The sequence below is a fragment of the Castor canadensis genome, chromosome 11 (assembly GCF_047511655.1).
Source record: "Castor canadensis chromosome 11, mCasCan1.hap1v2, whole genome shotgun sequence".
Taxonomy (NCBI): domain Eukaryota; kingdom Metazoa; phylum Chordata; class Mammalia; order Rodentia; family Castoridae; genus Castor; species Castor canadensis.
In genome coordinates, this window is record NC_133396.1 from 121,949,918 (window position 1) to 121,963,712 (window position 13,795).

Below are 13,795 nucleotides of genomic sequence, written 5' to 3' on the forward strand. Positions count from 1 at the left end.
CCCCAGCAGTTGGGAGGTGGCAATAGTGAGAAGTATTAAAACAACATAAAACCAAAACAAACCCTTCAATATTATTAGGGTACAGTGCCAGATGCCTGTAATGCCAACACTTAGGAGGCTGAGGCAGGATGATCCCAAGTTCAAAGCTAGCCTGGGCACCATGGCAAGTGTGAGTCCAGTCTGGGCTATGTAATGAGACACTATCTCAAAGAAAATCAACCAAACAGAACAACCAAAAACCAACCAAAACCCTTCAAGAAGATGTATATGTAATTTGTAACCATGTTAAAAAATATAAATGCAAAACAGCCAACTCACTCAATGAAAATAAAATAGAAATTCTACTTAAGATGGTCAAAATCCTTTACTTCATAAAATTGAATGTTATTTCCGCTGAATATCCTAAGCCTCAATCTTTAACATGGAACTGATTCTGCACAGTGGATTGTGACAATAAGATCATTTAAATCTTACTTAATAGAACATGGAATACAACAAAGAAAAGCTTTCACTAAGTCTCAAGTCTTAACAGTGTGTCATGCTTAATATTTCCTTGCATCTCATTCTTGCAATAGAATTTTGAAAGAAAGTCTTAATTTTAAAGTCTCATTAAATGTCTCTTTTTAAACAGACATTCTCTCCCCCTTAAAATATCAGTTGTTTCTCCCAAAATTCTTGCCATTGTAACTAAGGGCCCAATCAGACAGAAACTGCATTCCACAAAGGGTGTGAGTAGAGGGCAACCTTGTCTGACAGCAGAGAATGCCTGATTAGGCATTTTACAATATTCTTTCCCTAATTCTGGACTCCAACATTTTTAATTACACATGTGTCAACTAGGCTCAAGAGATGAATAATGTTTACATGAAATAAGGGACATTTTAGTACAATGGTTAAAGAGTGTGAACTAAAGGCAGACTCCCAGAATTTGAATCCTAGCTCCACAAGTGTGTTACCTTGGGCAAATCTACTTAATCTGTGCCTCAGTTTTTCTCATGTCTAAAATAGGTATGATACAAGTATCTACTTCATAACTGCTCAAAAATCAAATAAATTATAAACACTATAATAAACATTATATAAGACTTTAAGACAAAACCCAGTATTTGTTTTTATCTATTAGCAGTATTTAAGATTATACTTCACACTATCTGATATTTAGAAATAATACTGAGAATCAAACCTGATTCACTAACAAAATAACCAAGTTTAAGAAGTATCTTCTGAACAGATTAAAAAACAAACAAAACCTAATGGCAAGCCACCTATGACTATATATAGCATGTAGTTCTAAAAATAAATCATTTTTTAAATTTTTAAATAAAACATTTAAAGTTTAATTCCTTTGAAATCATTTAGATATCTTAATCAAATTTGGAAAAGTACATTTGAAGACATTACTCTTAATGTACATTATAAAGTACATTACTATACTTTGACTCTAAGAAACAAATTTGGTGAGGATTTCTATAACAACAGCAACTTTTAAATTAAGTACAAAAACAAAAATCTCTAAGTTTTTAGATTTCGTTTAAGGTAATAAAAATAAGGACTTCAATGGAGATCATAAAATGTATTAAAAGAAAGAGAAATTAGAATAAGATGCTCTAATTTTCTCTTCTACTATTTATATACTACTCTATATACTTAATATATCAGCTTCAAACTGGGTAAACAAAGACTTTTCTAGGGTACAGAAGCATGAGTAAATTTTAAAAGAATCAATTTTCAGACTTTCAACTTTCCTGTTTTCTTTCCCAAGACAATCTGTCTGAAAACTCATCTGCAGTCTCAGCTATAAAACAGTCTCCCCCCATCTAAGGCTTCACTTTCCATAGTCAACTGTGGTCAGGAAATATTAAGTGGACATTTCCAGAAATAAACAATTGGTAAGTTTTAAAAGGCACACCAATCTGAGTAGCATCACGAAATTTCACACAGTCCTACTATCCTGTCTGGGACATGTCAAACATATTCAACATAACCACCTTGGTTATTGGATCAACTACAATGGTACTGCAGTGCTTGTGCTCAGTTAACTTATTTTACTTAATAACAGCCCCAAAGTGTAGGGATGCTGACAAGTTGCATATGCCAAAGAGAAGCTGTAAAGTTCTCAACTTAATAAGGAAAAAATAAAAACAAAAGCAAAATTGTATGTTGAGGTTGCTAAGATCTATAGTAATTTACCGAGTATTCCACCAGCCATAAGGGGACTATTGTATGGTCATTCTGTTTCTACCATCCCTCTTTAACAAATGTCCTTCTCTTAAAAAAGGGTACATCTCTTACCCATTCCAAATCTTAAGAGCTCATTCTAAAATTTCAAAACTTCCAAAGTGTCAGCAAAGCTCCTCTTTGCTCAAAGCACCCTAAGTACTACACTTAATCAATTATGCATTAATTCATGTTAGAAGAGACTTAACATTTAGAACTTTTATGCTTGCAAGAATACATATTATGAAGTTGGGAAGGTGATCAAAAAAGCACTTTCAAGCATAGAAATAAATGGCAGAGACAAGATTCTGTGGGGAAAATACGTGGAAATGATTTCAAAGACAAAAATAATGTAAACTTTCAGACTTTTAGGAGCCAGTCCATGTATTTTATAAAGAAGATCTATCACATCACTGTAGTATTTTATATTTAATTGGATGCGTTTAATATAAGGATATAACAATTTTATTTGAAAGTGTTGTTATTTTAATATGTCAGAGATTATATTCTTCACGTATTTAAACCAGGTGTCAAATAACAGATATCAATGTAAAAATATACGAATGTGCTTCTTCAAAATTCTTAAGGGTATGTGAGCAAAATACTTCGAAAACCACTGCTTTATATACATTAATTTTCACTTAATCTTATGATATTATATAATCAACATTATCTCCCTTTTATGTACAAGAAAACTAAGCCCAAGAGAAAGGTGGTTCATCTAAGATTACTATGCCATATTGGCTTGAAGGCATATGGTACAAGGTGAGACTCTTCATCACCATGCAAAACCATTCCTCAAGAGGTAAGCACAGTCAATAGGCACTAAATAAAAGAACTAGAAAACAATCAAAAGATAATAATCAGAAATCCAGTTAGTAAATTATAAAGGCATTAATAGCAATGACTCCTTTACTAAAGTAAATGCACCCCTAATCTCTTGAGCTTCAAGAACTCCAACATAAACCTTAATTCCTCATTACTTCAACAGTTTATTCATGTGCTCAATTTCCATCATCACCATTATCATCTCTTTCAATAAAAATATCCTCCATGAAAAAATACTCTTAATTTTCCTATATTCTCATCCTAATAATCTCAATACCTAAGGAATGTTTCTTCCAAGTAACTTGTAGGAAAAATTTCCATAGAAATAGTGAGGTGGGTGTGATGACTCACACCTGCAATCCCAGCTACTCAGTTTGGCAGAGATCAGGAGGATCATCGTTTGAGGACAGCCTGGACAAATTTTAAAAAGTTGGTGAGAACCCATCTCAACAAATGAGGTAGACATGGTGGTCCTTGCCTGTAATCCCAAATAGGGGGAGCATACATAGGAGGATAACAGTACAAGGCCAGTCCTGGGCAAAGAAAAGGAGATACTGTTTGAGAAATAACTATGAAGCAAAAAGGGTTGGGGGCATGGTGGGCAAGGCTCACATGGCTCCTGCCAAGCAAGCAAGAGGCCCTGAGTTCAAACCCTAGTACTGCCCACACAAAACAAAACAAAAATGGACTGAGTGGTTTATGAGACAAAGGAGGAGAAAGGCTATTTCTCAATTTCTATCATTAATTGATAAATCTCTTTTCCCCTCTAAGCTTTTTAAAGATGTTTAAATTTTCAGATAACTATTCTGAATTAAAGTGAAATAAAAACTTCACAGAACAGTACAATGCTTAGAATAAAACAGAGCAGCAAGCAGCACAGGAAGTATATTTCCTTGTGAAAAGTCTAATAATTGATAGTTTATGTTTCTTTGACAAGATTGGCAGACAGCAACAACAGAAAAGCCCACTTATGTTTAAATGATAACTGCTTTTAATTGTGTTCTTGGACTAAACTATAAAACAGAAAACAGGTGAATCTAAAGAATGTGATGTTTATCTTACTCTAATAAAGACTATTAATTAGTCTAAATAAATAAACTGAAAATACTACTTTAATTATTTAAAAAGTTAACATTTCAGTGGATATTTTCCTTCACAAGTATTCTATTTTGGTTCAAAATAAGAAAAATATGATCCTCAATTACGTTGGTTAATTGAAATAATGGGCACATAAAACACCTTTGTCTCAATGTATTATTATTCAAATTTTGAAGTTTGTTTCATGGTTCAGTTTATCATTAAATAAAAAAACAAAAAATGCTTTACGGTGCTATGGGATGTGCAAGTTTATTCCAGCATGAACTCTAGCTTTTAAAAGCAAAACCCCTCATGAACCTATATATAGTTGTCTAAGAAACAGAGACTCAAATTGACCTAATGGGGCAAAATCATAGGTACGTTTATTAACTCGCAAAATAATTCTGGCTGCTGAGTTCTAACTTGGAAATAACTATCAGTATGTATTTTAAAAAGCACAGGGTACTAATGAAAAATCCAAACCAAAAAGGTATAAATATACTGAGAATCGTTGTTCATAATTATGAAATTTAATCTTTGGGTAACTGCCATATGCCCAGTCATTTAATCCTGGCAAGAATTCCATGAAATAGTTTTTATAGTTAGGAGAATTGAGGCTCAAGGAAGCCCACTGCCTTGCTCAGAACACAAAACAAGAGTTGAGATGGGAATTAAATTGTCTATCCTAAAGCCAAGGTATGCTTTTCCCAAATGTCAAGCTAAACCTTCGGGCAACACTGTAATGTGGAAGTGTCATTCATCTACTAGCTACACCAGTAAGGAAAATTTGTTTCACATAACATTTAAAATCATTTGAAGCCCACCACTGCACACATTGATAGCCTTCGAATAAAACGTACTAACAGCATGTCAATTTGAAGGTACCCCACCATCTAGTGAGCACTCACACTAGGATCACTGTTTTCACCTACTGAAATAGCCTGTCTGATGATGCTCTAACATTCATCATTTCACCCTCCCCTGGGACAGGAGGAGCTGCCACCTAAACTCTAAATGCTTGGTCATCATCCTGCATTGTCCTAATGGGGAAGAGAGGGACAAAAATGCCCGTTTACGCGCTAGCAAACGTGCTGTTTTCCTCGAGAAAATGCAAGTAAGCCGTTACTATCTGACATGAATAATTCAAGAGTCCGACAGAGAGCATGCTGTCATGTGTGGGCGCTGGCAAGAACTGATCAACTGTCAGCAAAGGCGGGGAGGGGGCTCCCGAAGCCGCGCAAGCCGGAGCTGCAGCGACCGGGGCGGTGGGAGGGCGCAGGGCGCTCCGCTCGGGCTCGGGCTCGGGCTCCATAAGCGGAACTCTCGCCCAATCCGCGCGCAGACTGAGGCCCCGTGACCGCTGGGGAGCCTGTTTGGAGAAAAGTAGACAGGGAGCCCGCAAGCGGGGCTGGCAGAGGACGCTGGAACCTGGCTGCTCCGGGAGAAAATGTCTCCTTGGCAGCTGCAGCCACCGTCTTGTGGTCTGCCTTCCAGGGCTGGCTGGAGAGCGGGGCGTGCAGCCCGCGTCCCCCGCCTCCGGCCTCCACCCCTGCCCCTTCGCGGCTCCCACACTCCGCAGCAATGCCGCGGCCGAAGCCACGCCGCCCAGCCAAGAAAGGAGGCTCCCGTTTGCACGGGGGTCGCCGGGGCCAGTGAGTGACAGCAGCCCAGGCCTCCGCCGCCCGCCTGCCTGGCAGAGCGCAGTGCGGGTGTCCCGGAGCCCGGGGCGCCGCTGACATCCACACGCCGGGCCCGCACCCCCTCCCGCTCCCCTGCCATGGACCCCGACTCCGCCAAGGGCCGCCGCCTGCCTCCATCCTCCCCGACCCCGCTCCAGGGACAGAAAGGCGATGCCACCAGCGGGCAAGGGGCCTTCAAAGGGAACCATGTTAACCTTGCCGTGCACACATCTGCCCACACGCCCTGTGTCACCGCCCGGCCAAGCCTGACAGCCTCCCCGCCAGAGATGCCAACCCAGCCTAGCCCTGTCCTGCCCAGCCCAGCCCAGTCCAATCCAATCCAATCCAGCCCAGCCCAGCCCATCCCATCCCATCCCATCCCGCATCCCCCTCCCAGCCCAGCCGCACATCCGCACCCCTAATCCCCCCCAGAAAAGAAGACGAGATTTTCCTTAAGCAAATACATCTACCTGGATCAAATTCAGGGATCCGAGCTTGGTATTCAGCTCCGACTCTCATCCCAACATCTGCAAAGCAATGCCAAAAAATAATAATAATAAAAAAAGAAGCAAAGAAAAGAAGGGGGGGGAAAGAAAAAATAAAAGAGACTTAATTCAAAATAAAAAATTATGCCGGAGGGAGCACAGGAGCGGCCGAGGATGGGAAGATATTAACTCCGGGCATTCCGGGAGGTGGCAGCGGATGGGGGCGGGGAGGGGGCCGGCGGAGCACTGGGGGAGGGCGGAGGGACGGGGGTCGCGGGGTGCTGCTGCACTGCACCGGGAGTTCGAGGCTACCGCAGCGCCCGGGCTCCGAGGGGAGGGAGGGCGGGAGCGCGGCGAGGGGAGGGGAGGGGGCTGGGGGAGGGGAGGAGGAGGCGGGGGGCAGGCGGGCTGGCGGGGAGGAGTTCGAGGCTACCACCGTGCTCGTCGTCGCTGCTGCAGCCGCTCTCAGGCTCCGAGTAGTGCAGCCCGCCGTTGGTGGACGAGGCGCCGCCGCCGCCTCCGCCGCCCCCCGCCGGGCTCTTGGCGCTGCCGTTGGCCGATCGGTTCTTCCCCAGTAACTCGGGCCCTTTCTCCATCATGCCGGGCATGGTAGAAGAGGGGAGGGGGAAAGGTGAGGGGAAGAGGTAGGCGTCAGGGTGAAGGGGGAGACGGCTAACGAGCGCGGGCGGGAGGGAAAAGAGGAGGAGACGACAGCGGCGGCGGCGGCGGCAGAGGAGGAGGAGGGTGTTAATATGGAGCCGCCATAACCGCCCCGGTCCGGCAGTAGCGCAGTCGCCTCACAACAACCCGCCCCGGCCCCGCCTCTCTCCCCTCCTCCCAACGCCGCGGCCCGGCCCCGCGCGCAGTCCCGGGCGCCCCTCACGGCCGAGCCGCGCTCTACGCCGCCGCCGGTATCACTCCGCCCCGCAGGGAGGTTCCGGCCGCTGGAGGGGGAGGGGGAGGGGAGAGGGGGGAGGGGCGGGGAAGCCCCGCTCGCCACCGGCTCCGCCGTCCCTACTGAGTTGCTGGGGAGCTCGCCGCAAAGGCGAGGCCGCCGGTCCGGCGTCCCTTCCTAGGGGGCGCTGCGGAGCGCGGGCGGTAGACGCACGCCAGGGAGCGGGACTCTTTGCCCTCTCTGGGCGGAAGGAACGCGGTCAACCTGCAGAGGCCAGCGCGACCCGACCCAGCCGGTCGAGTTGGGGGCGGGGGAGCCCGAGTTCGCGGCCGCGGGCCAGGCTGGCCAGACGGGCGGACCAGTGGGCGGGCCCGGGTAGGTTGGTTGCGGTTCTTCTTCGGTCCCGCGCTTCTCCGGCAGTGCCAGGCTGGCGGTGCGCGCGCGCCTGGCCGCCATGCAGTCGCGCAGTCTGTAGCTGGGCGACCTTGGGATTCCGAGGCCCAGCCCGCAGGAAAAGTAGACTTGGCCGTGAGCGCTCTAGACACCACAGTTTTTGCTTCTGGATCTCGGAACTGGGGTCTGATTCCCGAGAGACCGAGGGTGACAAGATGCGCTTACGGGCTGAGCAATGCAGCAGTGTTTTTGCTAAAGCCTCCTCCACCCCCCCTCAACACTTTCCACTTTTTTTTTTTTTTTTATCTTTTTGCTATTTTAATAAGAGTAAATGCCGTAAGTGGGGAAATGAAATGAGGACGAGCCCTTGCCGGGTTGTACCCAGTAGGTGCTTCTGAGCCCTCTCTGGCTTGGAGCAGAGATCCTTGAGAGGGCGGTGTCCTCAAGTAGAGGTGAGGTGAGAGCTGTATTCTGGCCGGATTTCCAGCCTGGAACATGTGCTCTGCAAAGCCTTGCCTAATTGCACTAGGCAGAAGGAACAGGAGCTGCTCACCACATTTGAGGATGTCTGCTGTGTCCCAGGCTGCCTGGCATTGGAGCTAGGACGTACAGCGTCTAGTATGCAGATGTGTACGGAGCAGTATTTGGGAACCACAGGGAGATACTCTTCAAACACATGAAAGTAAAGATCCGATTACAGGTCAGTGTGGAGTGGCTAAAACCAGAAATGAGCCTCTTTGCCCACAGCATACCTTTACCGAAAGAAATAACACACTCAGGAACTGAGCCAAGAAAACTCTGGGAAGCAAATATTTGGCAGACCTCCTGTCTACAGGAGGAAGTATTCTGCCCAGGTGCAGAGATACTCTCATTTCTTTATCAAAGCTTGATAGGATTCCAATTAAGTTTTTTAATCATACAGCTTAACCTTTATCCTGTTCTTTTTCTCAACAAAGACAGTCATAATATTTTAATTCCCAGTAATTTTTTCTACAAGGAGAGAAAGCCAAGTGAAATGAATGAAATCTGTAACTGCCAATAGTTACACTTTTCATTGTATTTTGGTTTCCATAATGAGCTTCTTATGAACGTGACTCTGGTCCTGTAACACAGAAGCCTGACCATGAACTACGGGAATGCACCAAGACACTTCACTCAGGCCCCTTACCAGCAAGCTTTCCAATATCCCATGCAACACCTCCCGTGTACTTTTGAATAGAAAGGAGTCTGCATATAGATCTGTAACCAAAACATTGTGGAGAGTTAGGAACCTTGGTGACTTTAAAGTGAAAAGATTCTACTGGAGCACAGAAAAGAGGGCAGAGCAAAGACTACATTCCACAGTTGGGAAAAAGAGTCTGGGATGGGGGTATATAGCATTAAAACAAAACAAAACAAACAAGGAAAGCAAATTCACTGTTTTGCTCTATAAAAGGAAAGCACCTGAAGTTGGCCTGGCTCTGAAAGCTGATAATGAGCTTTAAAAATGGTTACCCAACAATTAACAAGGGCATTACAGAACAGAAAAGTCCTCAGGAGAAAATCCTGGAAATACCCACCTTTAAGGGGTTAGAGGAAGAAAAGAAGCAGGTGGGCAAGGAAGAAAACTTGGAAAATAGGTTAATAAATTGTGTTCAGTGGTACAATGTCATGAGAATGGTTTAAGAAAAGGCCTTTGGATTTGTTAATTAGAATATTTGTTATGTTGTTTGTTTTTTTAAACTTTTTTTTTTTTTTTTACTATTTTCATCCTATTTTAAAGTTGGAACAGATAATACTTTCTTATAGTTCCAAAGTTAAAAGACTGAATGTAGGATGAGGATGTAGCTCAGTAACAGAGCACTTGCCTAGCCAAGTGCACAGCCATGGGTTCAATCTCAGCATCACACACAAAAAAAGGTAGGGTAGGGAAAATGGCATAATGATTAAAAGATACATATCTGTTATTTGGAGAAAGCATGACAATCTTACTATTATGCATAAAATAGTCTAAATAAGTGAATTTAATAGGTTGCTTGTTATGGTCAGTATATTAAAAAAAGACCAATTACACTAAACAGTTAGGAAATGAATTTTAAGGTGTTAACTAAATGTAAATACATGAAATATCTAGTACATTCATTTTTTTTGGCTACTGTAATATTAGCATAAGCTCACTGGCTTAAAACATTTATTCTTTCGTAGTGTTAGAGGTCAGAAGTCTGAAATCACGGTGTCAAAAGGCTACACTCCCTCTAGAAGCTGGGAGAAATCTGTTTCTTGTCTTTTCCAATTTCTGGTGTCTGCTGTCATTTCTTGCTTTGAAGCTATATTGCTCCAACATCTGTATCTTCATGTTGCCTTGTCTCCTGTGTATGTTTTGAGTTTTCCTCTACTTCCCCCTCTCTTTTTTATGTTTTGAGTTTTCCTCTCCTTCTATCTCTTTCTCTTTTTGGTGGTACTGGGGTTTGAACTCAGAGCTTTTCGCTTGCAAAGCAGGTGCTCTATCACTTCAGCCACGCCTCTAGTCCATTTTGCTCTGGTTATTTTGGAAATGGTCACTCACAAGCTATTTGCCCTAGTTGGCCTCGAACCACTATCCTCCTGATCTCAGCCTCTCAAGTAGTTAGGATCACAAGTGTAATCCACAAGCACCTATCTACTTATACAAAGACAGTATAGTGACATTTAGGCATTTATAAGGGCCCACCTGGATAATCTAGGGTCATTATCTTTTTGTCTCACTATTTTTACTTGCATGTGCAATTAAGACCCTTTTTTCATATACAGTAACATTGAAGGGTTCCCGGGTCAAGACCTGATATCTTTGGGGCTATGATTCAGCCTACTACATCTAGGAATAAATTTTATGAAAGACTTTAAGAACTGTATTGAAAATTATACTATTGAGAAGAATAATAAAAGACTCAAATAAATGAATGGATATAATGTATTCATTGATTGGAAGACATAGTATTGTAAAGATGTCAGTTCTATCCACTAAACCTATGGATTTAGTCTAATCTTGACCAGCTGATTCTAAAGTTCATATGGAAATTGAAAAGGTCAAGAATAGTTGAGATAATCTGGATGAATAGCTAAACTAGGGGATTTATCCTGCCAGATATTAACATTAAGCTACAAAAATTAACTCAGTATGGTCTTGACATCACAATAGAAAGTAGACCAGTGGGGTGGTATGGTAGCACGTGACTGAAGTCCTACCACTAGGGAGACAGAGGCAGGACAATTGGGAGTTGGAGGCCAGCCTGGGCTACATAGTGAAACCTTGCCTCAAAAACAACAAAACAGGACAAACTGACCAATGGAACAAAACAGAGGTCCCAAAAAGATGCTTGTTTGCTTGCTAATTTATTTTTTTAATGCAAAAGTAACACTTCAGTAATGTGGAGAAAAATGGCCTTTCAATAAATGGTGCTAGGGCAATTGAACATCCATATGTGTGTGTATGGGGCTGGGGAAACCTTGATGCCTAGTCAATAAAAAGAAATTCAAAATAGATTGTGGATCTAAATGTAAAAGATAATACAGCCCTTTTGTAACTTTGGGTAGTCAGACATTTTCTTAAATAGGACATAAAAAGGCACTGTTTGTGAGAGAAAATATTGAGCATTCCAGGTGCAGAAAATACTATCGGAAAGAAAGAACCTTGAATTAAGATGTTATGACAGAGAACTAAAAATGACTTGTGTATTCCTGGAGCATGACGTGAACTCAGAGGTAGACAAGATCTAAACCATATAAAGCCATTTATAGAATTCAAGAGTTTAGGCAGATTCCTTTATAGATAATGAAAAAGATCAGAGATCTAAGTAGAAGAGGTATTAGGTTCAGCCAGTATTTTAGATGTAAACAGAATTTGGCAGAGAAGTTACAGCAAGTGGTAGCAAGATCTCTAATCTTTAGTAGTTAAAATTAGAAAAATCTTGAGGATTGATTGAGTATAGAAAGTAAAATGGAAGGTAAGAAACTAAACTGATGTCAGAATTTTGGCCTAGGTGTCTTAGGAGGGAAGGGGGAACTGGTGATTGTGTCAATAACTGACATAGTGAATACTGAAGACCTAACAATTTGAGGGACAAGGAAAGTGAATTCATTTTGCAATGTATTGGGTACTACATGGGGAAGATACCAACGTGCAGCTGGATGTATGTGATAGAGATCAGGACTGGAGAAAGGAATTTATTAGGGATTGATTATAGCCAACTAAGGTCCTGAGACTTGTCGTAGTGTATTTGGGCATCTATTACAAAATACTGTAGACTGGGTAATTTATAAACAATAGAAATTTATTTATTACAGTTCTGGAAGCTAGGAAGTCCAAGATCAAAGCACCAGTAGACTTGGTGTCTGGTGAGGGCTTTCTCCTTCGTAATTGGCAACCTATTGCTGTGTCATAAGTCAAAAGGGGCAAGGCAGCTCTCGTCAATCTCTTTTTAAAATAAAGATCCTAATTCTGCTCATAAGAGCAGAACCCTCATGAGTTAATCACTTCATTAAGAGCCCCACATCTTAATACTATTACACTGGGTATCCAACACAATCAATCTGCTTTGGGATAGCACACACATTCACATTGTAGCAAGAACAAGCATATCACACAGGAAGAGCAGGTACAATGAAAAACGGGAACATCAAGTTTGAAGGTCCAAAAAAAGAAGAATCCATAAAAGAAATTGAGAGGCAATAGAGAAATAGAAAGAGAACTAGGAGAGTGTGATTTACTAAAAACAAGGTTTAGAGTGGTTCAAAGAGAAATGGAATCAACAGGATAGAAGAGAAATCCCCTGAGGTAGACTCAAATAAGAGATCATGGATGATCTTGGTAAGAGCAGTTTTACTGGGATTGATGAGCTATAGAGCTAAGTTGCAGTAGATTGAGAACTGAAGAAGTAAGGAAATAGGAACAAAGAACTGTATGAGCCTACTCCTGAAAAGCACCCAAGGATAAAAACAAAAAGTCACAGAAAACAGTAGAATACAGTTAGTGTCTACAGAGTTACCTCTATAGGTGGCACATTCCTCCCTATTATCCAATGAATGTTTAAAGCTGCAGCCTTATGCTAAAGAAAAGAGAGAATGAAGTTTATCTGGGTTCACACATGTAGTTTCTTACTAAATGGGTTTACTATTAAACCCATTTGGGTCTTACTATTTGGGTTTCTAAATTAGGCTTTTAAGAATTTTGTCTGTAATAAAGTTAAAATTTTCACCTGTGTTTTTATTAATGCCGTTGTGGGGTATTAGCCTTTAAAATTAACATATATACCTATAATGGGATATATATGACTTTGTCAAAAAGAATGAATATACCTCCTTATGCCAGTTGAAGCTATTTGAAGTGAAAAGTCGATATGCAAATAGTAATATATCATTCACATATATGTATATATAAACCTACATATACACATTATCTCTAACATGTACATATGCCTATACACACTCAGAATATTTCTGCAAGAGTACATAAAAACTGGTTACCTCTGGGAAGGATGTACCAGAGTTTGGGATAGAAGGAGGTCTTTATCGTCCTGTGTACTTTGCATGGTTGGGCTCTTTACCATGTGTAAGTATTACTATTTTGAGGAAATAAGTGTTTAAAGAATCAACTAATAGATAAAACATTTATAGTTTAAATGGCAGCATTAAAATAATGAAAAGTAGAGTTATAGTTAATAGAAATTGGAAAGTAGAATGGGAGAGGAACGATGGAAAGAGGAGAGGTCAGTATCCTAATTCTACAGCAGGGCAGTAGTTGTGGACTAAATTTTGGTTCACCAATTGTACTTGACACACAGGAAGGACCTCAGTGGAGGTCATTTTTTTCCAGGCTCATAATGATTCTTTGTAATACCAATTTTTCCAAAGTGTTTACTGATTTGTTCTTTGGTTTTCTTTCCTTATTGCTTTAGAAGTGGTGGTCTTAAATGAACTTAGCTCCAAAACGGAGTCAAGTGATACTGTGAGGGATAGCCTGGAAACTGCCTAATGTTAAACAAGCGCATGTTGGGCCAATCTAGTGGTGACAGTCCGAACATTTACAATAGAGAAAAGGAAATTTTTTTCCTGATTTATTTACTTCAGAGGCCACAATATGGAGGAAATCATCTTAAGAGCTAAGGGGAACTTCTGGGTAACCCTTTTTCTTTACTTCCTAGAATAGTCACCACTATTCTAGTCTCACAGTCTCCACTCAAAAAGTGCTAGATACCTGTTGCAGA

At 41.8% G+C, this 13,795-nt stretch overlaps 1 protein-coding gene across 8 annotated transcripts in view; it reads right to left on the reverse strand.

The window, feature by feature from the left end:
* The window catches only part of Rcor3 (REST corepressor 3), a 55,832-nt gene extending 48,718 nt beyond the window's left edge, over positions 1-7,114 (reverse strand). For 6 of the 8 annotated variants that reach the window (XR_002212935.2, XM_074048387.1, XM_020172855.2 and 3 more), the window contains exons 1-2: positions 6,720-7,114; positions 6,272-6,328 (exon numbers count right to left, since the gene is read on the reverse strand). Coding sequence is in view for 7 of the 8 variants with exons in the window: in XM_074048387.1 (XP_073904488.1) it covers positions 6,272-6,328; positions 6,720-6,894 (232 nt within the window). In the remaining variant the exon portion in view is untranslated. The remainder of the gene's footprint in view (positions 1-6,271; positions 6,329-6,719) is intronic. The other 2 variants (XM_020172856.2, XM_020172852.2) reach the window with 1 other exon arrangement.
* Between the last annotated feature and the right edge of the window lie 6,681 nt (positions 7,115-13,795).